Source organism: Microtus pennsylvanicus, chromosome 21, assembly GCF_037038515.1.
Source record: "Microtus pennsylvanicus isolate mMicPen1 chromosome 21, mMicPen1.hap1, whole genome shotgun sequence".
Lineage (NCBI taxonomy): Eukaryota > Metazoa > Chordata > Mammalia > Rodentia > Cricetidae > Microtus > Microtus pennsylvanicus.
The window spans coordinates 18,679,714-18,706,976 of NC_134599.1; the positions used below are offsets into that span (position 1 = coordinate 18,679,714).

The window sequence follows — 27,263 nt, forward strand, 5'->3', positions numbered from 1 at the left end:
TCTTGGACAGACAGGTCGGGTATGTTCACTAAGAACATGGACAGCTGCCTGGGTGTTTTTTCAAAGGATAAATGCTCCAGAGGGTCTGTTTCAGCTCAGGATTCTCTGAGACAGATGAAGGGATGGTTCTAGAGGATGAAGAAGGAAACATTCATCTCAAGAAGGCTGGTACCTGTGGGTTAGCAGGGGCTCCGTGCTGCACATAGAGAGCCAGAGCCTGGGCATAGCCACCCTCTCGGATCAGATGAGTTGCATACAGAGCCACGTACTTGTGCAGAATCTTGTAGTTCTGTTTGGGAGTGGAGGAACAGCACGGAAGAGGCTGGGTCAGCAAGAACAGGCAGTGACAAGACAGCACGGGTTTGTTTAGGAGGTACAGGGCACTTGAGGATTCTGATCTCAGAATCAGAGGACGGAAGACTGCTCTCTGGTGCTCAGTAGGGGCCGCTGCAGATTGGGCATTGGAATTAAGGGGTGGGATGCTCAGAAGCAGGTAGGGAATCCGGAAGAGGCGGGTGGGAATGGGAGGGCCAGCGGTACCTGCTTGGTAGCTGTTTCAATGCACTTGTCCCACTGACCCTGCTCCACATACAGGTCCAAGGCAGCTACTACGTCCACACCCACCAGCTGTGGAGCAGTAAAGACAGATGTGCTGAGAGGAGAAGGGAGGATCTCTAGTACCTCTTCAGGAATTTGGCTTTTACTCTTGTTCTGGTGGTGTTGGGGAACCCAGGCCTTTCACATGGGACACAAGAGCTCAACCACCTAGTTAGCCTCTCTGGCCTCTTCCTGCTTTCTCCCTCCTAACACTGAGAGCTTTACCGAATCCACTTTGCCCTGGTTCTTCAGGAATTCCTTATAGTGCTGGTCCACATAGTCTTCATACCTGGGAAGATACACAGAGATTGCCAACTCTGGTCATGCAGCACCACACCCTCACCATGAGAAATTTCCCTCTGTGTTTACAAAAGGAACTAAGAATCTCCTGGCAATTACCGCGGGTCTAACTCTTTGGCTACGCGTTTGGCCTTGTTCCATTCTTCACCCTCAATGAAAGCATCTATCGCTTCTTTGACGAGGTCCAGGTTCAGATAGAGTTCTGCAGCCTGCACAGGGAAATCTGAGTGGAAGCTATCTTTCCATCTGACTCAGTGCCTCCCCTTGGTGAACTCTCTCCCCACAAAACTGGCGCACTTGCCAAAGGGCCCACCCCTACATCTGGATCACATGTCACCCACCATCCCACCATGCACATGAGGGTCTGTCGGTCCTAGTACCCTACTTACCGCACTGTGCTTTCCAATTCCAATCAGCTGGGGACCTACAGCCCGAACTACTTCCAGGGTGCGCTGGGGAGGCAGAAACTTGATGGACAGTTCCGCCGCCTGAGTGGTTGAACAGAAGGTAGAAATGGGGAGAAGAAAGAGTCTACTAGGGTTATTGGCCTTTGTGTTTTCCTCCTCCAGCTTCCAATGTTCTTGTGATCCTTCCTCATCTTCTACCCTCCCAGGCTAAGCCTGGCCCACAGGTCTTCTGTGTGACCCCAGAGAATCTATCAAGTTCCTCTTGGCTCGCTGCAACTCTGCACACTTCATCTGTCGTATGAGCTCACTGAATTTTGTCACAGATAGAATCTTGATAGCATAGTATAGAGAAAACCGAAATGAGAATTGTAGGGAACCTGGTAACTATTGAGTCTCAGATTATCCATGCTCACTGGAGTTTGAAAACAGAACAAAAAAAGAATGGCAAATACCAATAATATCAAGTTTAATGGATATTATATTGAAATGCCAATATTTTAAAATTTTGCTCATTTTTTTAAAAGATTGATTATGTGTACAGTGTTTCTATACTGCATATATGCTTGCAGGCCAGAAGAGGGCACCAGAGCGCATTACAGAGGGTTGTGAACCATCATATGGTTGCTGGGAATTGAACTCAGGACTTCTGGAGGAGTAGCCAGTGCTCTTAACCTCTGAGCCATCTCTCCAGCCCCAATTTTGCTCATTTTTATGTGCATGGGCATTTTGCATGCATTTTTCCCCTGTGTCTGGTGCCATGGAGACTAGAAGAGGGCATTGGATTCTCTGGAACTAGAGTTTCAGATGGTTGTGAGCTGCCATGTGGGTGATGGGGACATAACCTGAGTCCTTTGGAAGAAGAGCAACTGCTCTAAGCCACTGAGCCATCTCTCCAGTCAACATTTAAATGTTCAATTAGGTGTATTGCAATTCTTTTTCTCTTTTTGTTAACCTTATTCAAGAACAGGTATGAAAAAAACTCCAATAATATTATAGCGTGCATAGCGTTTCCAGCAGACAGTGCTGGTGTGGATGATTTGACGGCTATTTAATTCTGTTTCCTCTGAGATGCTGACATCCTCACTGATTTTAATTTCCATTTGACGCGATTTGGCTATTATCTAGACCAATTCCTTTCCTTTCCCTTTCCTTTCTTGCTCTGACAAACCCTGTAAGCAAGGCTTAAAGCATGCATTCTCCTCTAGAGAAGAGGCACCCTGTGACCAACCTGAAGGACAGCTCTGCACAGACTTTAGTGAACGGTGTAAAAGGTATAGGCTGCTTAAGTGCTTGATTAAAGTCTGCTCAAACCTCACAGCCAAACATCAACCCCTTTACTTCCTGTTCCATCTTATAGGGCCTATTCAGTGACCCCAGAACTTAAGGACATCTGGCACGGGCATCAACATAACAGTATTATTTAGAGAGCCAGGAACCCCCTTAGTCCCTCAGGACTCCCAATCCCACCCTGAACCCATTTAAACTATGCATGCATGTCTAATTGCAAAGATACCGGGGTTGGCTTATCAGTTAGTTTTGCGTGATGACTACACAGTATGTAGGCATCGTTCAAACAGAACTTTGGGTGTTTTTGTAGGATGCACTTGGATGAGGTTAACATTTAAATTGTAAAGCAGATTGGCCTTCCTAATATAGATGGGTTTCATCCAATCAGCTGAAAGCTTGAATTGAACAAAAGGCTTATTTTACCCGAGTAAAGGAAAACTCTTCCTGCCCAAATGTTGTCTGAACTGGGACACTGGCTTTTTCCTGCTTGCTCTCTGGAACTGAAATGCTGACTCTTCTTGGGTCTCCAGCCTGCCAGCCTTCAGACAGGAACTACAGCACTTTCTCTCCTGGCCTGCCTGCTCGCCAGGCTCCATGCAGACTTTTGGACTTGCCCACTCTGATAAGTGCATGAGTCAGTTTCTTATCTCAGACATATGCACACATGTATCAGTTTTGTTTCTCTAACCAATAGTTTGTCTTCAGCTTGGTGAAGAGTACTGGGCTGGCTCAGTCTGCTGAAGGGAAGCTATCAGGTGGGGGTGCTGGAGGAGCAGCCATGCTTTCGTACTGGCCTCAACTATGCCCGGGGTCTGGAGTTGCCCTTTCCGCTCCCATTCAAGTCCTTCCTCAGAGAACCTTCTGGACTACTCCAGCCCACACAAAGCTCATGTGTCTTGAACTCCACTTCATACACCTCAGTCTTTGCTCAGATCTGGTAGTAATTAAGTCTCCTAACTTCTGGCTGGGGTGTCTGTCTTACATCCCTTCTAGTCTTCGGCTGTGGGGCTCTTCTAGTACACATAGCAGGCACCCAGGAGAGATCTGTTACTTGAAATAAAGGCACAGGAGGAACAAGATGAACGTTTGTGCAGGAAGCTGACTGGGAATGGACCTGTGGGAACCAGAGCCAGAACAGTCCGGAGCCTCACCTTCATCCAGCACTTCTCTGTCAGGCCACCGCTCCCTGAGTCTCGGACTTTGAGGTAGCAGTCCACCGCACGGCCGTACTCTCCAGCCTGCTCCCACTGCCGTGCTTGCTCTACAAGTCCCTCCACACCTCTGGGGGATGAGAATATTTAATGCTCACGACTGGGCAGGGGCAGTGTGGTCCAGCCCACCTGGTCCTGACAACACTGCCAGGACGCATGGCTTCTCACCTTCCCCCCTTCTTGGTGGCTTCTCGCTCATACTCTTCCTGCAGGGCCTCTAGCTGGCCAGGCACGTAGTCCTTGCAGATCCGCAGAGCGTCGCTCCAGAGCCCAGCCTCCTGCTCAGATTTGCAGGTATCAGAAGAGCTTCCTCTGGCCGGGTTCCTGACTTCTTAGCCTTTCTCCTCCCTTTTCTTGCCTGTCCTTTCTCTCTCCTGCCCTCTTCAGCACCAGGAATCAGTGTAGATCTGTGGCCTCTCACTATCTCATCCTCCTTTTGTGGCCCAAATATAATGACTCACCTTATAATAATTGAGAGCCAGGCCTGGTCTCTGGGCCCGAAGCAGCAACCCTTCTGCCTTCTGAAAGTCCTTCTCCTCCAAGGCCCCACGGGCCTGACCTACCAGTACCTCAGCAACACTGTCAGGATCATGGGCCTCAGCCACACGCTGAGCTGCCTCCCAATCCTGGTTGTGGACAAACCTGCCCAAAATGGGGGACACGGAAGATGTTGAGTACAGGACTGAAGCCTCAGTAAGTGGAAGACAGACAGCTGTACAACTGAGGGGCCATTAGTTTCATTTGTGCGAGCTTTGAAAGTAAAGACGACCATGAAAGATAACCGGGACAGTATCTTTATCCTGTTCCAGAGCAGGACCAAACAGCGGGGGGCTGGGGAGATGGCGTAGTGGGTAAAGGTACTTGCCACAAAACCCATGACCTGAGTTCAAATCCTGGAACCCACATGGTAGAAGGAGAAAACCAACTCCTGTAAGTTACCCTCTGATGCCACACATGTGCTTTGCCTTCATTTCCAAACCCCTAAGTAAACGGAAACGGTGTGGGGAAACTCACATGAGGACTGCCTCTTTGGGTTTACCAGCTCTGATGAATTCTGCTTCAGCCTCTTCAAATTTGCCCTAGACAGAAAGATAGTCACATATGGTGAGAAGGAGCCTGGCATCACAGTCAATTAGAAGACAGGACTGAACTGGTCACAGAGGTTAGGGGTATAGGGGGAACTAAATTACATTCATACCTCATCCTCCAAGTACATGGCATATCTGAGATGAATTTCTGGGGTTTTGTGCTTGAGGGCTAGCCGAGAGAGTTCAAAGGCAAATTCAAAGGAGCTGAAACGGAAGGTGTGATAGAGTTTGTATGTAATATTTACAGAAGGGAGAGGAAATAGAGAAAAGACAACCACTGGGGAAGGCAGGGCGGCTCCACCCCTTCTGACTACTATGGAGTCCGAGCCTGTGACTCTGCTCCCAGGCTTCCTGACATTTGTTAAGAAATACAGACACTTGCATGGATCAGCTGTGTGTGCTGCAGTAGTTACCCCCTCCCACGTTCACACAGGCAAGTCTAATTACAAACAGTGGCTCACAAGCAGACAAAAGACATCACAGTAGGAGGGAGATTAGCTGGGGGCCAGCAGAAATGAGAGGATAAGACAGGGTAATTGCGGGGGGGGGGGGAGTATGCCCACAATGCATTGTATATATTTATGAAACTGTCTAAGATAAAAGAGAAAAATATACATTTTTTTCATTTAACAAAAGTATACTTTGATGACCCAGAAATGTTACTGATTAATATGGTTCTAACTTTTCGTGCTGTTCCTGCCCCACCTGTCTCTCTAGAACCACTGATAAAACACCTCCCTTCCAAAGATCTCTCTCTGCTCTGTTCTCTTTCTTTCATTCTCTCTCTCTCGATACAGGATTTCACTATGTAACCTTGGTTGCCTGGCCTGAGACTCACTCACTGTGTAGACCATGCCAGCCTTGAACTCACAGAGATCTACTTGTGCCAGACAGTGGTGGCACACGCCTTTAGTCCCAGCACTCAGGAGGCAGAGGCAGGCGGATCTCTGAGTTCAAGGCCAGCCTGGCCTACAAAGTGAGTTCCAGGACAGCAAAGACTGTTACATAGAGAAACCCTGTCTCAAAAAAACAAAAACAAAACAAAACAAAAAAACAAAAACACCACCAACAAAACCCCCCAAAACTATGCATTATTATAATACCTGGCCAGTGTCTCACTCTTTAGTTTGTTTTGTTGAAGCATGGTATCATATAGTCTAGGATGGCCTCAGACTTACTATGTAGCTAAAGCTGGCCTTGAACCTCTGATCCTTCTGCCTCCACCTGCAAGTGGCAGGATTACACACTGGCACCACTATGCCTAGTCACATGTTTTTACTTCTGCTTCAGCTTTTGGAATTACTTTTCAGTTGCATGTCAGTTTTCCTTATGTGTGGGCTGCTCTGAGTGGGAAGGAGCCGAAGGAGAGGAGACTGCACCCGAGACCCACCAGTTGTCAGCAGCGTGGTCAATGGCAGCCTCTAGAAGCCCCAACTTGTTAAGCAGTCTAACTGCAGCCTCTCCTCCCAGACTCTTCGCCCACAGATAGGCCACGTGTTTGTGGGCGTTGGCTCCTCCATGGGCTTTGGCCACCTGTGAAGCAAAGTTGCTAGAGCATTGCCCTCTGCAGAGTTGCCCCTTGTCGTCTCTGGCCTCCTGCCCCAGCTGTGATGAGCACTGAAGAGGGCCAGCTTCCAGGTCTCTAATGTAGGGTCACAGTGTTTAGGGACAGAGGGTGGACTTCAGGAAAGCCATAAGCCCTTAAAATTATAAGTAAATGCTATATAGACGGGTATGGCTGTACTTCAGACAAATACTCAGGTCTTTGTGACATTAGTTAAAATTCGTCATGTAAGAACAGGAAAGAGGGATGCATGAACTCCTCACCCGGTAGGCCTCCTCCCAGAGCCCACTGGACCGGTACATGTTCACAGTTGCCTTCCATTCCTGGGCCTCAAGGTAGTGATACTCAGCCTCCTGCAGTCGGCCTTCTGCCTCCAGCTCCTGTGGGGTAGTGCATCATGATGGAAGGGAGATGGATACTGGCTGGTCCAGCTCCTGTGGGTAGTGCATCATGATGGAAGGGAGATGGATACTGGCTGGTCCAGCTCCTGTGGGTAGTGCATCCTGATGGAAGGGAGATGGATACTGGCTGGTCCAGCTCCTGTGGGTAGTGCATCATGATGGAAGGGAGATGGATACTGGCTGGTCCAGCTCCTGTGGGTAGTGCATCATGATGGAAGGGAGATGGATACTGGCTGGTCCAGCTCCTGTGGGGTAGTGCATCCTGATGGAAGGGAGATGGATACTGGCTGGTCCAGCTCCTGTGGGGTAGTGCATCATGATGGAAGGGAGATGGATACTGGCTGGTCCAGCTCCTGTGGGTAGTGCATCATGATGGAAGGGAGATGGATACTGGCTGGTCCAGCTCCTGTGGGTAGTGCATCATGATGGAAGGGAGATGGATACTGGCTGGTCCAGCTCCTGTGGGTAGTGCATCATGATGGAAGGGAGATGGATACTGGCTGGTCCAGCTCCTGTGGGTAGTGCATCCTGATGGAAGGGAGATGGATACTGGCTGGTCCAGCTCCTGTGGGTAGTGCATCCTGATGGAAGGGAGATGGATACTGGCTGGTCCAGCTCCTGTGGGTAGTGCATCATGATGGAAGGGAGATGGATACTGGCTGGTCCAGCTCCTGTGGGTAGTGCATCCTGATGGAAGGGGAGATGGATACTGGCTGGTCCAGCTCCTGTGGGTAGTGCATCATGATGGAAGGGAGATGGATACTGGCTGGTCCAGCTCCTGTGGGTAGTGCATCATGATGGAAGGGAGATGGATACTGGCTGGGAGGATGGGCAGGGGTAGAAAGGCTCACCTTGCCCAGGTGAAGGTGTGTGTCACTGAGTAGATCTGGATGGTGCTTCCCTACCAGGCGGATCATATCGTCATACAACTTGTGCTTTTTGAACATGGTGATGGCAAGATCAGGCTCCTCCACTGTCACATACAGCCTGAAGACAGGGGATGCACCTGGAGCCTCCTACAGCTAGATTCCCGCTGCTACTGCTCCAGGGAGGAGGGAGGCCTCCAGTCCTCAGACCCAGCCCTTCCCCACACTCACCTCTCAGCCTCTCGGTACTTGCCCTGCTTCTCCATTTCCTGGGCCTGGGTGATGTACAGCACGGACACGTCCTCTGGCCGCATGCACTTCATTGCCAGCTATGAACATGGAACCCAGAGGCTCAGGTGCCAGGCCACACGGACACTTAGCTGCTCTTGAACTCTGAGTCCGCCCAACAATCACTGGCATTAGTTATTGCCACTCTCAGTTCAGGCAGTGTCGTGTCCACCAGGAGCCCATGAAGAGCTCCGTTCTGCTGAGGCCTGAGAGACTGATATGTAGCACACGCTGCGTTACCACGCCTCTGCTTACTCTACTGAGGTCTGCAATGTAGGGGAAGATGAGAGCGCTGTCAAGGGACCAGGGGCTTTGGAATGGTAGTTCAGAATGCCTGGTTCCCAGGTCGACTAGCTGAAATGCGGGCTAAGGGACAGGATCCACACTGTCAGGGCTGTACTTTAGTGCTTTCTTAGCTTCCAGGGAACTAGTAGAGGAGTATTGGAGACCAAGGAGTGAGGCAGCATGGTGGCCACTAACAGAGTTCTTTCCTCATGGACACTGCTCATTCATTACCTTGTGGGCTTGCTCCCAGCGGCCAGCCTGGGTGTACATGTCTATAGCATCTTTGGTCCGGTCTCCTTTGGTGTAGAGCTCCTCAGCAATCTAAAATTGCAAAGATGTCAACAGGGGTGGTAGAGAGCCTGGCACAACACTTTGTAGTGATACTGCAGAAAAGATGAGTAAAAGAAAATGTGTCTCTAGATAAAAGCAGGGTGCGTGTGTGGTGCACATATGTGTGGTGTATGCACATGTGTTAGGCACACACAAACACAGGAGCAAGAGCAAAGAGTATTAATTCTATTGCCCTCTGCCTTGTTTCTTTGAGGCAGATTGGTCTCTGAAGCTGGAGCATATACTTTTTAGCTAGGCTGGTGGCCAGCAAGCCCCACTAGGGATCCTCTTGTCTTCACCCCCACAGCTCTGGGGCTACAGGCATGTGCGAGAGCAATGGTGCTCCCAGTTGCACACAAGTGTTCTCAACTGCTGAGCCGCCTATTCAGGTGGAACTTAAAGGGCCTCACATTTCTGCAACCTAGGGCGATCTACACTAGCTATGCTAGAGTTCTTCATGGAGAATCACTGGAGCTGGCACAGGAAAGAGAGCTAGAGATCACATCTGTGCATGCTGGGATGACGGTAGGGACGTGATGGCTGCACTCCAACAGGAAGTTTGGTGAGCTGCCCCATATCTTGTTCTAGGGGACATCCTTACCACCCTGCACTGCACTGCTTCAGAGCTGCAGAAACGGGACTCCTCCTCACCTCATACTCCTGCAGAGACGCATAGTGCTGGGCCACACGAGGATAGTATTTAGACGCAGTGTTTCGGTCCTGGAGATCTAATATATAAATTGCCTTCTTCCACTGGCGGGCACCCAGAGCAGCCTCAATTGCTTTAATGGAGCACCTGGCATAGTCAGGAAAGACATTAAATATGTATGAGGAGAGGGGGATGAAAGGAATAAAGAGACCCCAAGCACATTCTAACCTACATTTCGAGGTCTCTTCCTTTAGGCGGTGCCGTCCTCCTTCTCTCACAGTTTCTCACATCATGCCCAGATCCCTGTGCCCTGTGCCGCCATACCTGGCTTCAATGTAGTGGTTGATGGCCGCATCCAGCTGCTTCTGCTGCACCAGGTAGTCCCCCCAGGCCTCCTCCAGCCTCACAACCTCCACTGGGAAAGCCAGTCGTGCCAGCTCAACCGCTACCAGGGACAGAAGAGGCACTTGGCTCAGAATCCCAGGGATGGGACCGAGGAAAACAGGACAGGGAGATGAAGTATGGACGGATGGGTGAGAAGTGGAAGAATGCAGAGGAAACAAAGCCAGTGAGCCTGAAGCGATGTCCCCAAGGAGATGCTGGGATACTGGGTGGGCAGGAGTGTACAGTGGTAAAGACAGCTGATGAGCAGCTAGTACCTTTCATGAATGCATTGCCTTTACAGTAGCACTCAAGGGCCCGCTGTGGGTTTCTAATCTTCTCAAAGAGATCACCGGCCTGCCAACACATGAATACAATGAAACTCTGAACACAAGAGTCAGGAATCAGCTCCCCAAAGAAGGAATGCTGGCAGAAAGGGAGAGTTATGGACCCCCAGGTCTCCTTGGGTGGGAGTGGGGTTCAGGTCCTGGAGATAAGGACGGGGGAGAGGCAGCCCACATACCCTTTCGTAGAGCTCCCCCTTGATGAGGGCCATGGTGATATGTTCTACCAGCTCCGTGTTGGCCAGCAGCTCCTCGCGGGTCAGCACCAGCCGTGCAGCTTTGGCAGGGAGCCCGGCCTTGAGGTAGAGGCTGATGGCTGCCAGCCCATCCCCTTGACTCTCCTGCAGTTCACCTGCTCGCTCCTCTTGTTGTGTGTCCATTAACCATTGATAGTAATCCCTGCGCAGCTTCTCCAGGGCTGGGTGTCCCTGGACATCACAGAGGGAGTTAGGGATTCCATGTCTCTCCTGCTCCTCTTCTGGGACAGTGTGGCTCCTCCCATGGCACCAATATGTTAATCCCTCACCTTATCAGCCAGCCCCAGCCCCATTCCAGATCCTATGGCTTCCTTAGAAAGATTGCTAAAATTGGTGATGCCAAGTCGTGAACACTCATGCAGCGAAGACAGAACAATACCTTGGCCTCAGCTACAGCGATACACTCATCCCAGCGGTGCAGCTCCTGGTACATGTCCATGGCCTCCTCCACAGCATTCTAAGGGTTGACCCCGGGGAGGCAGACCATCAGTAAGTCCTCTCAGACTGTCTGAGATGCCGGCATGTGCATCGGAAACTGAAGTGAGTGCTTTGCACATATCAAGCCCAAGATCAACCACTGAGCAATGCACCTGACTCAGTGATGAATTTATTATAGACTAAAAGAAACTTAAGATTCGGGGCTCCTTTTTTGCACAGGTACTTGGAGCAATTTATCTTAATGAAGGCTCCTCAGACTATATGTTTTGGGTGCCACAAAAACTTGGATCTACCCTGTGCATAAAAATTGCAAAGACCAATAAACAAACAAATAAATAAATGAAATAAAAGGTTGCAAAGACATGTTCTGGAGTAGAGAGGAGCTAAGATACTTTTTGAAAGGAAGAAGAAATTAAAGACCAAAGAAGGATGCTTGCCTAGATAGAGACTAACAGAGGATGCTGGGCAGTGGTGGCACATGCCTTTAATCTCAGCACTTGAGAGGCAGAAGCGGGTGGACCTCTGTGAGTTTGAGGCCAGCCTTGTCTATAGAGCGAGTTCCAGACAGGCTGCAAAGCTACACAGAGAAACCCTGTCTCAAAAAAAAAAAAAAAAAAAAAAAAAAAAAAAAAAAAAAAGAGGAGAAACTGAAAAAGCTAAAGAAGGCGTGGGATGAACTCTCTAAACCTAAAAGTTCTCTCCAAACTTTTGGAAGTCTTGGTCTTTCATCCTTTTCCCCCTTCCAAATCCCCTCTTCCATCCTGCTCCTCGTCTCCCCTTTACCTGTTCCAAGAAGATCATCTCTGCCAGTTTGTAGTTCTTTTCCAGCATGGCCAATCGTGCTCGGACCTGATAGAAGTCAGTTCCTTCTCCACCCTACAGGGAAAAGGAGGTTTGGTCATTCAGCGCAGGTGGACACAGGAAGGCAAGAGGACACGGGGGCTAACAGACTTGAGAGGCTAAAGATCTGTAAGGGACTTAGCAGCCTGAGGTTTCACAGGCAATTCCAAAGTGGGTAGGGTGGAATCAGGGAAGAAAATGAACAGAAACTCCAGCTTGGGAGGCTGAATGAAGCGAGAGGATGATACTTGCATATTCCCTGGACACCTGATCTGCAATCTCATTGGTCTCATGCAGGAATCGAGCTTTTGCCACGTGACCCAGAGCAGAAAAGCACCTGCAGCAGAGAGGCAACAACAGCAGCGTTACATTAGTGCAGGGCTGTCATTCAGTCACTGGTTCAACACCAGCAGCGTTACATTAGTGCAGGGCTGTCATTCAGTCACTGGTTCAACAACAGCAGCGTTACATTAGTGCAGGGCTGTCATTCAGTCACTGGTTCAACACCAGCGGCATCTAGTGTGTGCCGGCACTGCTGACCCTCACAGAAAGCCCAAAGAGGCACAGGAAGGTAAAGCCTTGCTCTCGGGGATTTTCTGTTCCTGTGGAGACAGATAATAGTCCACGAGCAAAGATAAGGAGAGAAAGAAAAGTAAAATGAGCAGCTGTCACAGTGGCCGAGACACTGACATTGGCTGGGATCGGGCTACAAGAAGCAGCTAGTCACTGGCCAGGCAAAAATATGCTCACTGCTAAAGTGACAAGTCTGTTAAGGGGGAACCAAGGGTTTCCTCATTGGATTCCTGGCTTGCCCTGTAAGAGGGAGTTCACATCTGGTGCTGTAAAACTGGTCCTGAGTCTGTGACTGGGAAGTCACAGGCCCTACCTAGACTGGGAGTCACAGGCCCTAGCTGGGAAGCGACCGCGGTTACTTTTTATAGATGTACATGATGTGCTCACCAGATTGCCCTCCAAATAACTACATCTATGCCCCTCGATCAGAGGCGCTTCAGCGTGTAGTGGCAGATGTAACTGCAGGGACATAACTGGTCAGAGTAATGAGGGTGGGGACTGTTGAATGCTCAGCAGTAAATGGCACATCTGTATCAAAGTTCCGGGGACATCATGGAAGAGGGATGGGAAGAACGTAAGAGTTGGAAGAAAGGGAGGATGTTGTCTTCCAGGTATGACATGGCTCTGCCATGTGGGGACCATAGCCTGTTATGAGGATGGAGACACTCATGAGGCCCTAGCCCTCTCAAGATCTAAGGGCAGTTAATGGTTGGTGGGGGAGGGACAGACTCTTTAGTGGTGTGGCCACTGGTAAGGTGCCCACACTCCTGTAAGCAACCCTCACCCCCCCATGCTCCTGTAAGCAACCCCTTACCCACACCCCTGTAAGCAACCCCCACACCCATGCTCCTGTAAGCAACTCTAAAAGAAACTCATGGAATCATTAAAAGCCAAAGGTAGCAGGGGGGCTAGCTGGGAAAAAGGGGATCAGAGGCAGTGAGAGGGGACAGGAGAGGGCAATGGGGTGAATATGGTAAAAATGAATTACACACCATAAAGAAACCCATTCGTGTATATGCTTAATCTATGCCAACAGAAAAAAAGTTAAGGGAGTCAGTCATGGCAAGACATGGCAGAGCGGACGGCTGTGCAACACGCCCACAAGGATGAGGAGGGCCTGCTCAGAGCCAAGGGTACAATGTGGCTCGAAGTGCTGGGCAAGTAGATGACTGGCATGAGAAAGAAGCAGAGGCAAATACTTGCACCATGGCCACAGCAAGCATTCTAGGTTTATATCGAATATAAGACTTAAACTACTGGAAAATTCTAGGCAAAACCAGTTATACAACACAGTGGGTTTGTGGTTGTTGTTTTATGTACAGGGTCTCATGTAGCTCATGCTGGTCTTGAACTCGTTATATAGTCAAGGAGTTTCTGATCCTCCTGCCTCCACCTCCCAAATGCTGAAATTATAGGCATGTGCTATAATGTCTGGCATATGTGGTGCTGGGGACCAAAGCTGGGCGTCATGCGTGCTAGGCAAGCCCCAGCCCTCCAACTGATGGTCTTAAAAATTATTTTAGTTATTGTTTGTGTGTATGTATTACGTGTGTGTGGATGCAGGCATGCCTGTGTTATGCTGTGCCTGTGGAGTTGATTCTGTCCATCTACTGTGGGTCCTGGGGACTGAACGCTCATCAGTAGTAGGCTTATGCAGCAAGACCTTTTAACCACTGAGACATCTTGCTGGTCCTATATTGATGGTTTTAAAAAATATTTATTTTATGTGTATGGGTATTTTGTCTGCATATATGTCTATGTTCCATGTGGTCTGTACACCACATGCATGCCTGATTTTCCCCAAGGCTAGAAGAGGGCATTGGATCCCATGGACTGGAGTTACAGAAGACTGTAAGTTTCTAGGTGGGTCCTGGGAATTGAATCCTGGACCTCTGGAAGAGCAAGCAGTGCTCTTAACTGATGAGCCATCTCTCTAGCCCCTTAGTTAAAAAAAAAAAATAGGTCAAATGTTGTGGCACAGGTTTTTAACCTAAGCACTGGGGAATCTGAGCAGATCACTGAGTTTGAGGTCAACCTGGTCTACACTGTGTGTCTCCACTGTGTGATGGGCAGAGTTTGAAGGACATGGCTAACATCAGTAAGGTTAGGGAAGAGGCTTTTGTACGACTGAGGTGGGAGATGCTGGCGGTCTGGACTGGTGGTCGTATGGCCAGGCAGATATCAGACTGGGAATACGTGTGAAGACTAAGACCTGGGCTGGGATGTAGCCCAGCTGGTAGAGCACTCTAGTGTTCACTAAGCTCTGGGTTGATCTCCACCACTGAATAAACTGGCGAGGCAGTGCAAGCCTGCAATCTCAGCACTGAGAGGAAGAGGCAGGAGGATCAGAACTCCAAGGTCACCCTTGGCTATATATGAAATTTGAGGCCAGCCTGGGCTACACTAGACTTTGCTTAAAAACAAAATCTGAAAAAAACAAGACAAAAACAAAATTGGGGCTGGAAGGATGGTTTAGCAGTTAAGAGCATTTGTTGCTCTTGTAGAGGACCTGAGTTTGGTTCCCAGCACCTACAAGATGGCTCACAACCATCTGTAACTCCAGTTTCAGGGGATCTGATACCCTCTTCTGACCTCCATGGGTGCCAGCCATACATGGGTACCTATGTAAGCAAAACAGTCATACACGTAAAAATAAAATAAATACACCTTAAAAGGTAAAAAGTAGACAGACGGATAGAGAGGTAGGTAGGTAGGTAGGTAGGTAGGTAGGTAGGTAGGTAGATAGATATAGATATAGATATTGATATAGATAGATAGACAGACACACAGGCAGACAAGGTAGAGTCCTGAGAACTTGCGGACAGCTTACATGGGGTAAAGGGAGGAGGGGTATATAAGAAAAAGCTCAAGCTGCTTCCCAGAAACAGCTGACATTACTAAGCCCTTACATCTAAGCCTTTTGCAGATTCTTTCTTGTTCTTCACCACCATTACCATCGCCACTCTCCTTTACAATACTATGTGGTAAATACTGTCATCAGTGCCCCCATTTTATATGAAGAAAACCAAATCCCAGGGTTGGAAATGGTGAATGACCTTTCTAAGTTTATACAAGATGAAAAGTTGAACCAACGTTTGAACTCAAGGAATTTGAGGTCCCAAATGTGTTCATTACCTCTGTGCCACACCCAGGAAAGACACAGAGGTATGTTAAAAAGACTTGGGCAGGCTGCAGAGATGGCTTAACCAGAGATGGTTAAGAGTGTGTACTGCTCTTGCAGAGGACCTGAGTTCAATTCCCAGTATCTACATATGAAGGCTCATAACTGCCTGAAGCTCTCGCTCCAGGGGATCCTACACCTCTGGCCTCTGCAGGGACCATCATTCATGTGGACATACCCACACATGGACCCTCACACAGACACATTGTTGCAGTGTGGATGGGACTGCCTCCCACTGGCTCAGATGTCTGAAGACTTGGTCCTCAGGAGGTGGAACTGTTTGGGAAGGATTGGGAAGTATGGCCTTGTTGGAGGAGGTTTGTCACTGCGGGTGAGGCTTTGCTGTTTCAAAAGTTTTCTGCCATCTCCAGTGCTGTCTGTTTGCTGGTTCCACGATGTGAGCTCTCAGCTGTCCAGGCCACTGTGCTCGCACTGCTCCTATCATGGAACTGTAAGCTCATTTTGTGCGGCTTTTATAGGCTGCCTTGGTCACGGTGTTTTGCCACAGTAATAGAAAAGTGACTAAAACACACCCAGTTCAAAGTAACTAAATTTTAAAAATGTAAAAACTTTAAATATATAAACAGTAATAATACAAACAAGAAACAACCTCTTAAAGGAGGACCTTGCAAAGGAGAAGCTAAAACATTAGGACATATTCAAAGCTAGAGAGACAGCTCTGCAGTCAGGAGTGTGTACTGCTCTTGTAGAGACTGGAGTCTGGTTCCAGCACCTTTACCAAGGCGGCTCACAACCGCCTGGAACTCCAGCTCCAGGAGGTTCAAAACTCTCTTCTGACCTTGGCAGGCACTGGCACTCACGTGCACAAACCCACACATCGACATTCTTATTCACAGAATTTAAAACTATTTTTAAAAAGATATTTTGATCTAGAGTAGTAGGGTGTTTGGAGTAAGTGCACCAGGAAGGGCTCATGTTGGTGGGGTGTGTGGGGAAGCAGTGCCCACACACAGGACAGAAGCAGCCCGTAGGTGACTACCCACAGGCCTCCTAGTGGCCAGCATTCAGTTCCACAGCTCTCACCTCTCAGCAGTGTGGAGCTGCCTTGCCTCCAGGGCCAGTCTGCTCAAGGTTTTCCACATTGCCTCTGTTTCTGGGGTCATCTCCAGGGTCTCCAAGAAGGCTGTTGCCCTGGAGAGGAAGGGAAGAAAGCACAGGAGTGAAGCAGGATCTGGAGGAGCAGAGGGGAACCCTGGTGCTGCTGGGGCAGCAGGAGGGGGGAAGAAAGGCCAGAAACACTGCCCTTTGTCTAGGCCCCTCCCATGACTCCAGGGCCCCATTGAGCTGTGACAGTTTAATGGGTCACTGCAGGCATCTGCTAGGCCCACACTGGCTCAGCACCACACTGGCTGTTAGCAGCTCTCACCGGGTGTAGTTGCCATCATCGATGGCTGTTCCAAACTCAATCAGGCCCTCGTCCAGGGTGTAGGCCACAGTCGTCACCCCTTCGGTCACCATCACCTCTGTCTTCCCTCCACCTCGCTCCAGACCTACAACGTCACCCTGCACAGTATACAAAGAGTGGCATCCAGTTCTTCAGTAGGAAACAGACTTAGGGGTGTGTGTGCACGCACATACTGTGGGTGCGTGTGTGACTGCACTTGTCCATGTGAGCAGGCCAGGAGACACGCTCAGCTGTCACTCCTCAGCTGCTTCCACCCTTTCTTTCTTCAACCAGGATCTCAGTTTGGCCCTGGAATTTACCAAGTAAGCTGGGCTGAGCCCTAGGGGTCTGCCTGTCTCTGCCTCTCCAGCTCTGGGATTTAAGTGTGCATGCACTAACACGCTTCACTTTCTTGCTGTATGTTCTGGGGCTCAAACTCAGGCCCCTCTACTTGAACAGCAAGCACTTTACCAAATGAGTTATCTTCTCAACTCTTAGACTGATATTCTTTTTAAAGTATATTATTTTGTCAGGCAGTGGTAGTACACACCTTTAACCCCAGCACTCAGGAGGCAGAGGCAGGTGGATCTCTGTGAGTTTGAGGCTATCCTGGTCTACAAAGTGAGTTCCAGGACAGCCAGGGCTGCACAGAGAAACCCTGTAATATATATCTATATAATTACTTTTTCACATTTATTTATTTAGCATGTGTATGCCCATCCATGTGGGCTCTGAAGACTGAACTCAGGTCATCAGGCTTGGCAACAAGCACCCTTATCCATGGAATCATTTCCCCAGGTCCCAGACTGAGATATTCTTGGGGGTCCTCCAGTTAAATTACAACTTGAACCTGAACCCAGAACATACTTTTTCTTTTTCTGCACCGCTCAGTTCCTGTGACAAAATCACTAAGAATGTTCCCCACCTCTATGCTACCCATCCCCCCCCTTAAAAAAAAACCAACCAAAACAAAACAAATCAATAAAATGACATTTTTTAGCTGGGTGGCGGTGGCCAACGCCTTTAATCCCAGGTGGAGGCAGAGGGAGTTCAAGGCCAGCCTGGGCTACTAGAGCTAGTTTCAGGATGTGCTCCAAAGCTACAGAGAAACCCTATCTTGAAAAACCAAAAAAATAAAATAAAATAAATAAAAATAAATAAACAATAAAAAAGAGAACAGACAGAAGGGCAAAGGCCAAAAGCTAAAATCTGAGCAGCAGGAAAGGGGGTGCTGCTCTGAAGGCAAATGCATGTATCCAACAATGAGCCTCGGGCCTTCAGCACGTGGATGGGCTGAGTCAATCTCTGAGTAAACCCGGCCTAGCCCGTTCTGTAGCAAAGGGCACCAAAGCAAGCGGAGCACAGCCTTACCATGGATTCTGATTGCTACAGAAGCAAACAACCATCTCAGCAGGAAAACAAATAGAGACTGCCTTCAGAGTGACATGTGGGTGTATGTGTGCAAGCACACGCACATACAACACAACCAGTACGAAAGAATAAATTGTAATTATAAACAATAAGTTTAGGTCTTTAAGCATTTTAGATATTAAAAATGGCAGTTATAGGTAATGCATTGTAATAAAATTAAATATTACATATTTGAAGATATAAAATTGACATGGAAAATTAACTAAGGAAAGACTGGAGTGGCTGGGCATACTGGAAAAAGAATCAAATAAAATTTTATGGAAGTGAAGCCTGAGACATTGAACATGGAGAAGTTCCTGGCCCAAATTTAACTCTGAAGCAAAACCCCAATTGTGGCATAAGCAGCAGACAAGGAAAAGAGTGAGCCAAGGAGCTGAAGGAGAGATCTGAAGATACTATCTGGAATGTTCATGGAGCAGAAGAAGGAGACACAGAAGAAGCTGAAAAGGCAAACAAGACGGAACAAGAAACATAGCATATGCTGAGTCAGAATTCCCGGGAGAATGGTAACAGCGTTCCGAGAGAGAGTGGCCGAGAAGTTCCCAGGACTGAGCACGATGTGTGTGTTCGGAACTACATGAAACCCAACATATGCTGCATGGGATATCATTTAAATTCATGTAAAAAGGCTGGAGTACAGCTCAGTACCAGAGAATTCACTTCTAATGTACAGGTTCAGTCGCTAGCCATCCACTGCAAAAACAACCCCAAAACCCTCTAACCCGATGGGTGGCCCATGACTACAGTCCCTGTCTCTCAAGAGGCAGGGCAGGAGGACAGCCTGGGCCCCGAAATCTGAGGCCAGTCTGTGTGATATGGCAAGACCCCTTCATGAGGAAAACTACTATGTACAAAAATTATAGTCAAAGCCGGGCGGTGGTGGCGCACGCCTTTAATCCCAGCACTCGGGAGGCAGAGGCAGGCGGATCTCTGTGAGTTCGAGTCCAGCCTGGTCTACAAGAGCTAGTTCCAGGACAGGCTCCAAAAAACCCACAAAGAAACCCTGTCTCGAAAAACTAAAAAAAATAAAAAAATAAAAATAAAAAAAATTATAGTCAAGTGTCAACCCCCCCCCAAAAAAGTAGGTTTTAGGAGCAACCAAAGGGGGCAAGAGTAGACTTTATTTTTTTTTTTTGGTTTTTTTTTTTTTTGGTTTTTCAAGACAGGGTTTCTCTGTGGTTTTGGAGCCTGTCCTGGAACTAGCTCCTGTAGACCAGGCTGTCTCGAACTCACAGAGATCCGCCTGCCTCTGCCTCCCGAGTGCTGGGATTAAAGGCGTGTGCCACCACCGCCAGGCAAGAGTAGACTTTAAGAACACTGCTAAGGCAGAGGGCCCAAGCTTGGTTCACAACACACATGGGCGCTCACAGCAAGTGGCCGGTAACTCCAGCTCTGAGGGATCTGATGCCCTCTTCTGGCCTCAGCAGGCACTGCACAAATATGCACAACACACAAGTTATCTATTGGGTTAATCATGTGTGGTGACCCGTGTTTGTGATACCAGCACTCAGGGAGGCCAGCCTGAGTTACAAGTTCCAGTTCCAGGTCATTCATGGAGGAAGGAGAGGAAAGAAAGAATAAGACATTGAATATGAATGATGCCCATTTTGGGAGTTAAAAAAAAATCTTATAGCAAGACATGGCGGCCCAGGTCTGTAATCCCAGCACTCAAGTACTTAGGAGGTAAAGGCAGGGAGATGGGAGGGAGGAGAGGGAGTGGGAACTGGGATTGGCATGTAAAATGAAAAAAAGATAGTTTGTTTTCTTTCTTAAAAAATTAAATAAATAAATACATAAATTAAAAAAAAAATCCCTCAAAAACCAAAACCAAACCAAACCAAAACAACAACAAAAAAAACCCCACACACAAAAAAAGGAAAGAAAAACAAAACAAAATACAAAAACAAAAACCCATCAAAACTAAAGGAACCCTTTACTACTCCTGGAAGCGCAGTGGTAAATACTTGTGCAGTGTGCTTGAAGCCTGGGTTTGATTCCAGCACAGCAGCAGCAGCAACAACGAAGATTAGCACTAAGAACCAGAGAGAAGGTTCGACAGGTAGAGGCGCCTGTTGGCCTGCATTCACTCCTGGGACCCGCATGGTGGGAAGAGCAGACTCCCACAAGTTGTCCTCTGGCCTCCAGAGATGCATACACACACACACACAAAATAAATAAATGTAACTTAAAGATTTAAAGGTTAGAATGAAAATATTGTTCAACAAAGAAAAAAGAGAGGTAACCAAAGCCAAAGCCTTGCAAGGTCCTATATTATTTGTGGGGAGAGAGAAAGTTACATGGTGGCTAACTTGAGAGCCTTCAAGGGCTTGCATATGAGTGTGTGGTATGTGTGTGGTGTGTGTGTGTGGTGTATGTATTGTATGGTGTGTATGTGGTGTGTGTGTGTGTGTATATGTGTGTGGTGTATGTGTTGTATGGTGTGTATGTGTGGTATGTGGTGGGTGTGGGTATGTGGTGTGTGTGTGCGGTGTGTGTGGTGTGTGTGTGTGTGGTGTGTGTGTGTGGTATGTATGTGGAGGATGTGTGTGTGTGTGTGTGTGTGTGATGTGTGTGTATGGTATGTGGTGTGTGTATGTGGTGTGTGTGTGTGTGGTATGTATATGGAGGATGTATGTGTATGTGTGTGTGTGTGTGTGTGTGTGTGGTATGTATATGGAGGATGTATGTGTGTGTGTGTGTGTGTGTGGTGTATGGTATGTGTGTGTGTGTGTGTGGTGTTGCGATGGGACAGTAAAGAGTGTTTTATGTGTAATTTGAAAAAGGAGGGATTTTGAATGGCCAAGAACAAGGACAAGGATGATGGCATGGAACCATCCCTCCCACTGGGGTCTGTCTTCTAGACTGCAAAGAATGCCATATGGTGACTTTATATAGTCCCAGGGCCACTGGAATGTGGCCTCATCTCTAGGAATGCAACACAAGGTCAGGAAACGCAAGCAAGGATAATTCTGGAGGCCATGCCAGTATGGGGAGGGGGTGAAAGTTTGGCTTGCCAGTTTTATCATAGCGATTGTGGGTGGTGGGTTGAGAACACCACACAGTCTCCACATACTTCTCCTTGGAGCGCTAATGAGTTAGAGCGACACACCTGGGCCTCCTGGCACCAACGTACCCTGATAGAGGACATGGTGACTCTCTCGGGTGCCTCAATGTTGTACCACACACACAAGCTGTTTCGGTTCTGGGCTACCAGCACATCGCTCCCGGGAACCCACTGCACGTAGGAGCAGAAGTTGAGGATCATTGTCTTGGAGCAGCTTTCAATATCATATAGATGCAACTGGAGAGGGAGACAACACAATTAGGAGGCGTGCACTGATGACATTTGGTTCTGTCCCTTTCCCCCACAGTGAAATGATCCACCAGTCAGTTATGTGTTGAGTTGCCAGCCCTTGGAGTTTGTGCTAAGTTGGTATATCCTGACTGGTCGAGTATGAGATGACCAAACAAACCACGACCTAATTCAAGGTGTGGTCAGGTGAAGGTCAGACTAGAGAGTAACCCTGGGCCAGATTAGCAGGTAGGGCTACAAACAAAGTAAGTGAACTGACAGTCTGCAGTAAGGCTCTCATTGGAATGGTCCCTAGGTCAGGTTCTGACAGCGTATAAACTATCCTTGGTCCACTTTGCTATGCTAATGGCATATGGAACCAAGAATTTATGTCCTGCATTGCCCTCACAGTCCCAGGTAACAGCTTGTGGACCAGCCCAGGCCTAAAACCCTAGTAACCCCTCTCACACGAAGTTTCCGATCCCTGAAGAGAAGCTTGTGCCCAGTCTCATTAAGTTCCAGCCAATCCACACGGTTCTCGTGACTGATAGTACCAATGTTGTAGCCGCCAATCAGATCCACTGCAAAGAAGGCAGGGTAAGAAGAGCAAGCCCCGCCATGTAGAGGGCTGCATTTGGTCTCTAGAATGCTGGCTTTATAATCATGTTGGGATTTAGGAACATTTTATCAGTCCAGAGGTATCAATGGGGACCACAAATGACCAATATTGCACCATTTTTCTAAGATGCTTAAAAAACTGGGTCTTGCCGAGTGTGGTGGCACACACCTTTAATCCCAACACGCAGGAGGCAAAGGCAGGTGGATCTCTGTGAGTTTGAGGCCAGCCTAGTTTACTGAGAGAGTTCAAGGACAGTCAGGAACAGCTAAGGCTACACAGAGAAATACTGTCAATAAACTTGTCTAGAATTATAAATGTTTTACTTGGCTTTATGGGCAACTAGATAGAAGATCTCATGGAGAAATGGTGGTACACTGCTATAACCCAGCCCTCAGAAAGAGTGGGGGTTTGAGGCCAGGCCCTTCTATGTAGGCCAGTTCCAGCTGCCTCGTTTGAGCCTGTCTTGAAAAGACAGTGAAAGAGGGTGACCGTGTTACTGAGTACCAGAGAGCTGAGGAGTGAAATGACCTGGTGATGTCACCCTGGCTGCGCGGAGTCACCAGAGCATTGGATGCACAAGTGAGGCGACGAAGAAGGAAGCCCTGAGGAGAGCTCACTCAGTGAAGCTCAGTGGCTCACACCCAGAGCTCAAGCACAAGGCAAAAAGGCTGAGGCAGGAGCATAACCAATGGGACCAGCCGGCAGACAGACTGATAACCTGGGGACAGAAATTATGACAGTAGACATGGTGACTCATATCTATAATCCCAGTACCCAGGGGTCTGAGACAAGAGGACCAGAAATTCAAAGCCAGTCAGGGCAACATGAGACCCTGCCTTCAAACACTGAAAAACAACACAGCAACCAAAGCCAAACCAAACCAAGTCTGTTAGAGCCTCAGACCACATAGGAACCCTAAAATTATATATAAAATTTGATATTTATGCATTTTTCCTGAGAAATGTCTATAATTTTCATTACATTAAAAGGGACCGGTGACTCAGAGAACCAACTGTCATTTTACACATATTGAAAAATATGTAAAATTCATGGCGTGAGCAAATGGACGGGTCTGAGGTCTGAGTTATCATCGCCACGAGAATTAGGCCTCCTGGCCTACATATCATTCCCAGTGCAGATACCTGCGTTTCTGAGCTCAGATGTGAAATGTAATATTCATGAAATAGGAAATTATCTTAAGAAGAGGCCCATATGTATACGAAAGCTTGACTTATGACAGGGATGGTATAACAAATTAGTGGGCTTTCAGTAAATGGTTACACAGATGGAAAAAATAAAGTTAAAACCCTACCCACATCACATACAAAAATAAATTCCAGATGAAAAGCAAAACCTAAGAATGTTAAAATATAGGAGGGAATATGGGGAAAAGTTTTTAAATGAGACCTCAAAAACCAGCAATTACTATTACTATTATTTTGGCAGCACTGGTGATTGAACACAGGGCTTCCCTGCACTCCGACACTCAACTATATCCCTAGACTCAATTTTTTAAACTAAGAATTTGTTAATTACATTTTTAGTTCTTTGTTTCTATTTTGCAAGGAGCACACATGGAAGTCAGAAGACAACTTGCAGGAGTTGGTCTTCTCCTGAGGGACTAAAGCTGAGTCATCAGGCTTGGACCAGTATCTTTAGAGGCTGAGTCATCCCATTGGCCATTCAATTAATACTTAAAGGTGTGTGCTACAGGGCCTGAGTCTGATCCTCTAGACCCACACAGTGGAAAGGAGGGATCTACCGCCTCAGAGTGTCTTTTTTTTTTTTTCAAGACAGAGTCTCTCTGTGTACCTTTGTACATCACATTACTGCTACTTGCTGAGGTCCATGCTTAGAGCAGAATTGCTGAATCATAGGAGCAGCTGTGCCTTCAGCCTCTCTCCCATTCCTCTCCAAAGAGGATGATCAATGTCCGTTCCTCTCCCAGTCAGAGTTCCTATTCTTCCACATCCTCTCCAGGACTTAAAATGCAGGGTGTGTGTGCAATGCCATTTCACTTACTTATTGTTCACTTGGATTTCTCTTCTGTGACTTCCAGTTTCTCATCCCTTATGCATTGTGAAAGTCAAGTGGCCTCTTTGTTAGAGATGTGAAATTCTGTATATAACCTCTGATGGTTACTTACATTGTTGGTTTTTTTCTCAGTATGTGTGTGGCTTGAGTTTTCTCTCTTTTAGGTATCTTTAGTATTGAGACATTTAAAATTTTATTGTAGTTATTTATGTAATGGAACCGGTTGGGGGAAGCATTATGCCATGGCACTCAAGTAGAAGTCAAAAGACAACCTGAGAAGCCGGGCAGTGGTGACACACACCTTTAATCCCAGAACTCAGGAGGCAGAGGCAGGTGGATCTCTGTGAATTCAAGACCAGCCTGGTCTACAGAGTGAGTTCCAGGTCAGCCTGGGTTACACAGAGAAACCCTGTCTCAAATAAGATAAAATAAAACCAAATCAAACAACGAAACCCCCCCCAAACAAACAAACAAACAAAAAACCACTCTCTAAATGCTCATGAGTAAGAGATGAGGTCAAAACTAAATATAAATGCAACAAAAAGTTCTGATTTAACAGCACTAGGCGTGGATAAGCAAGTATTAACAATAGGTCATGACTCTCAGCAGCTGGACTTTATTAACGATTATGTGGCAGGGAAGGATGAGTGCTTCCCTCTGACATAGGTGCTGTCTTCGTTCACTGTGTGGGTTAAGACACTAAGAAAGACGAAGTAACTTTGGTAAGCTCACAGAGCAGTAAGTATGGATAGGGTAGCTGACGCCAGTCCCATCCTTACAGACATACTATGTGGCATGCTCGTCTCTACACCTTCTGCACGATCCTAAGCTAGTCTTAGTTCTTCCTTCCATGCTTGGAACATTTGGTGACAGAAATCATAAAGTGGAGATTGTGAAATGCAAATTACATTTCTATTGTTACTAGTTACTAATAATAAGGGTTACTAATAGCATAAATATAAAAAATACAGTCTTTCCAGTTCTAAAGAGTCTAGGATTTGAGGATGTCTAAACAGGAAAATCCCTAAATTTGCGGATAATTCTTCTCTACTGTTCACAACTTGCTGACCCTAAGATATATGATGAGAGAACATGGTAATTCTATGGACAGGCCTTCTGACAGGCCTGAGCATGAATGTATCCATAGCCAGACACTTCATAAAGGCATACCCACAGAGACTTAAACATTTGCTCTAACACTGTAAAAATGAGGTTACATACTTACCTAGTGCCTTTCAGGTTCATCACTGAATATGCTCATGATACACAAGTGCAATCCAGGTATTGGTGTCAGTATTAAAGTTATAAGAGCATCTTACCTATAGCAATAGTCTTAATATCAACAAGATAAGCCAGTTTCTTATTATCTTCCATTCCTCGCTGGCACCTCTCGTTGATACGGACGCTGAAACATGAAACAACAAGGTAATGTAAAATGGGCTTAGCTAGGGTCTTCTTGAGGGTTCTGAAATAGCACATGGGACAACATTTTTAGCCTGATCTGGAGACACACACTTTAGAAGTCCCAAAGGAATCCTTCTGGATTTCCAGGGTTCAGTTACCTGATGAGGTGAGGGTTCATGAATTCAGTGCGTACAGAACCCAAGGAGTCATTACTCCCATATTCCACCAGGGTAAGCTCTCCAGCATTGAAGATCATGCACACCTGGGGAAGAATGGAGGCAGTGTGGAGAGAAGTGGGGGAAGGGGCACTGTAGTTCAGGGTGACCTCTCCCTGTCTTTTCCTGTTTCATCCCCACCCTTTACCTGCAGTCTTCCCATCCCTCGCCTCTCGCCCCTCTGACTAGAAGTCCCGCTTACTGAAATGGGGGCAGGGAATCGCGGCTACTCACATTCTCGTTTTCAAAGAAATATTTCTCATTGCCACCAGATCCCTGCCAGGCTATCTGCAAAGTGAGGAGAAAACATCATAGACAATGTGGCAAGGAAGAGAGATGGCGTTCAGGGATGCTTTGACGTTACACAAAAGGTGTGCTGTATCAGACTCTTGCCCTGATCCTCATATTTCCAAGAGAAACCAGTCTGACTGTGGAAGTTTATATTCCAGGAAATAATATCAGAATGGTATCCTATGGGGAATCTTACTTCTTGGGGCCCACATCTTCAGAATTAGCAAGCCAAGACATCCCATTACCCACCCTTCCTCTCCCGGTTCCTACCTCACTGAGGCGATTGGTGTTCAAGTCTCCGAGCAGCAGCGTATCCGATGTGTGAGCCACCAAGTACCGTTCCTTCCCCAGGATCTTCACCTCTTCTACCTCATAGCCATAGTGGGACTTGAGCACCACCCTGGTCCCTGAAGACAGGTTCTTCACTATCACCTGGGAAGGGACCAGTCCAACCCATCAGGCTTTCCCAGAGCAGGAGAAGAGTGAAGGTGCTCTGGTCCCTCACGCAACTCCAGGATACCTTGTTTCTCCCTCGGCCTGGGATGCTGTTGATAAGGACAACACTTGCATCCACACAGGGGTTTGCTACCTAGGAAATACTTCCCCATGGCCTGGGCTGTCCATGGCCATTCGATTCTGAGAGCTCTACTCGGTAACACTAATCACTCACTTTGTTCCCGCACTTCTTAGTACAAAGCTCTTTACCGATGAAGACAGAATACTATATCATCATTACTGTTATATAATTATGAACCTATTATTATCGTTATTATATCATCATGTGCCTAAGATGACCTCCAACTGGCCATCCTCCTAAATGCTAAGATTTTCTTTCTTTTTCTTCCTCTTCTACTTTTTTTCTTTTTTGAGACATGTAGCCCTGGTTGGCCTGGAACTTGCTATATAGACCAGGCTGGCCTCAAGCTCACTGGCCACATACCAGAGCACAATGTCTTTTTTACAAAGAATTTGAATTACATGTGTGGGTGTGTACAAAGGTGAGTGCAGGTGCCGGATGGCGGAAGAGGGTGTTGATCCCCAAGGCTGAAGACCCAGTGATTGTGAGACACTAACATGGCCCTGGGAACTGAACTTGTGTTCTCTGTAAGAATAGTAAGAGCCGTATCTCTGGCCCTGGTGCGATGTCTTACAGATAAATTACCTTTGTACTCTCAGTCCTTAACAGATCTAACACAGTAGAGAAAGGATAGCGTTTCTGGAGATACTGGAAAGATCCAGGAACAAACTGGTAATAAGAGCGAGGGAAGGGAAGTGGGAGAGTGAG

At 47.5% G+C, this 27,263-nt stretch overlaps 1 protein-coding gene across 3 annotated transcripts in view; it reads right to left on the reverse strand.

Annotated features, from left to right (window-relative positions):
- Ift172 (intraflagellar transport 172) overlaps positions 1-27,263 on the reverse strand; it is a 40,465-nt gene that overhangs the window by 3,723 nt on the left and 9,479 nt on the right. For all 3 annotated transcript variants that reach the window (XM_075955471.1, XM_075955470.1, XM_075955472.1), the window contains 30 exons: positions 26,249-26,410; positions 25,922-25,975; positions 25,631-25,734; positions 25,388-25,473; positions 21,884-21,996; positions 21,257-21,424; positions 16,675-16,811; positions 16,332-16,439; positions 11,786-11,870; positions 11,477-11,569; positions 10,635-10,712; positions 10,178-10,426; positions 9,933-10,011; positions 9,598-9,718; positions 9,276-9,420; positions 8,526-8,615; positions 7,953-8,050; positions 7,707-7,842; positions 6,718-6,834; positions 6,281-6,423; positions 5,001-5,094; positions 4,817-4,881; positions 4,264-4,444; positions 3,971-4,080; positions 3,743-3,872; positions 1,287-1,385; positions 997-1,106; positions 823-886; positions 541-627; positions 173-289 (listed from right to left, as the gene is read on the reverse strand). In XM_075955471.1, coding sequence (XP_075811586.1) covers positions 173-289; positions 541-627; positions 823-886; positions 997-1,106; positions 1,287-1,385; positions 3,743-3,872; positions 3,971-4,080; positions 4,264-4,444; positions 4,817-4,881; positions 5,001-5,094; positions 6,281-6,423; positions 6,718-6,834; positions 7,707-7,842; positions 7,953-8,050; positions 8,526-8,615; positions 9,276-9,420; positions 9,598-9,718; positions 9,933-10,011; positions 10,178-10,426; positions 10,635-10,712; positions 11,477-11,569; positions 11,786-11,870; positions 16,332-16,439; positions 16,675-16,811; positions 21,257-21,424; positions 21,884-21,996; positions 25,388-25,473; positions 25,631-25,734; positions 25,922-25,975; positions 26,249-26,410 — 3,423 coding nt within the window. The remainder of the gene's footprint in view (positions 1-172; positions 290-540; positions 628-822; positions 887-996; positions 1,107-1,286; positions 1,386-3,742; positions 3,873-3,970; positions 4,081-4,263; positions 4,445-4,816; positions 4,882-5,000; positions 5,095-6,280; positions 6,424-6,717; positions 6,835-7,706; positions 7,843-7,952; positions 8,051-8,525; positions 8,616-9,275; positions 9,421-9,597; positions 9,719-9,932; positions 10,012-10,177; positions 10,427-10,634; positions 10,713-11,476; positions 11,570-11,785; positions 11,871-16,331; positions 16,440-16,674; positions 16,812-21,256; positions 21,425-21,883; positions 21,997-25,387; positions 25,474-25,630; positions 25,735-25,921; positions 25,976-26,248; positions 26,411-27,263) is intronic.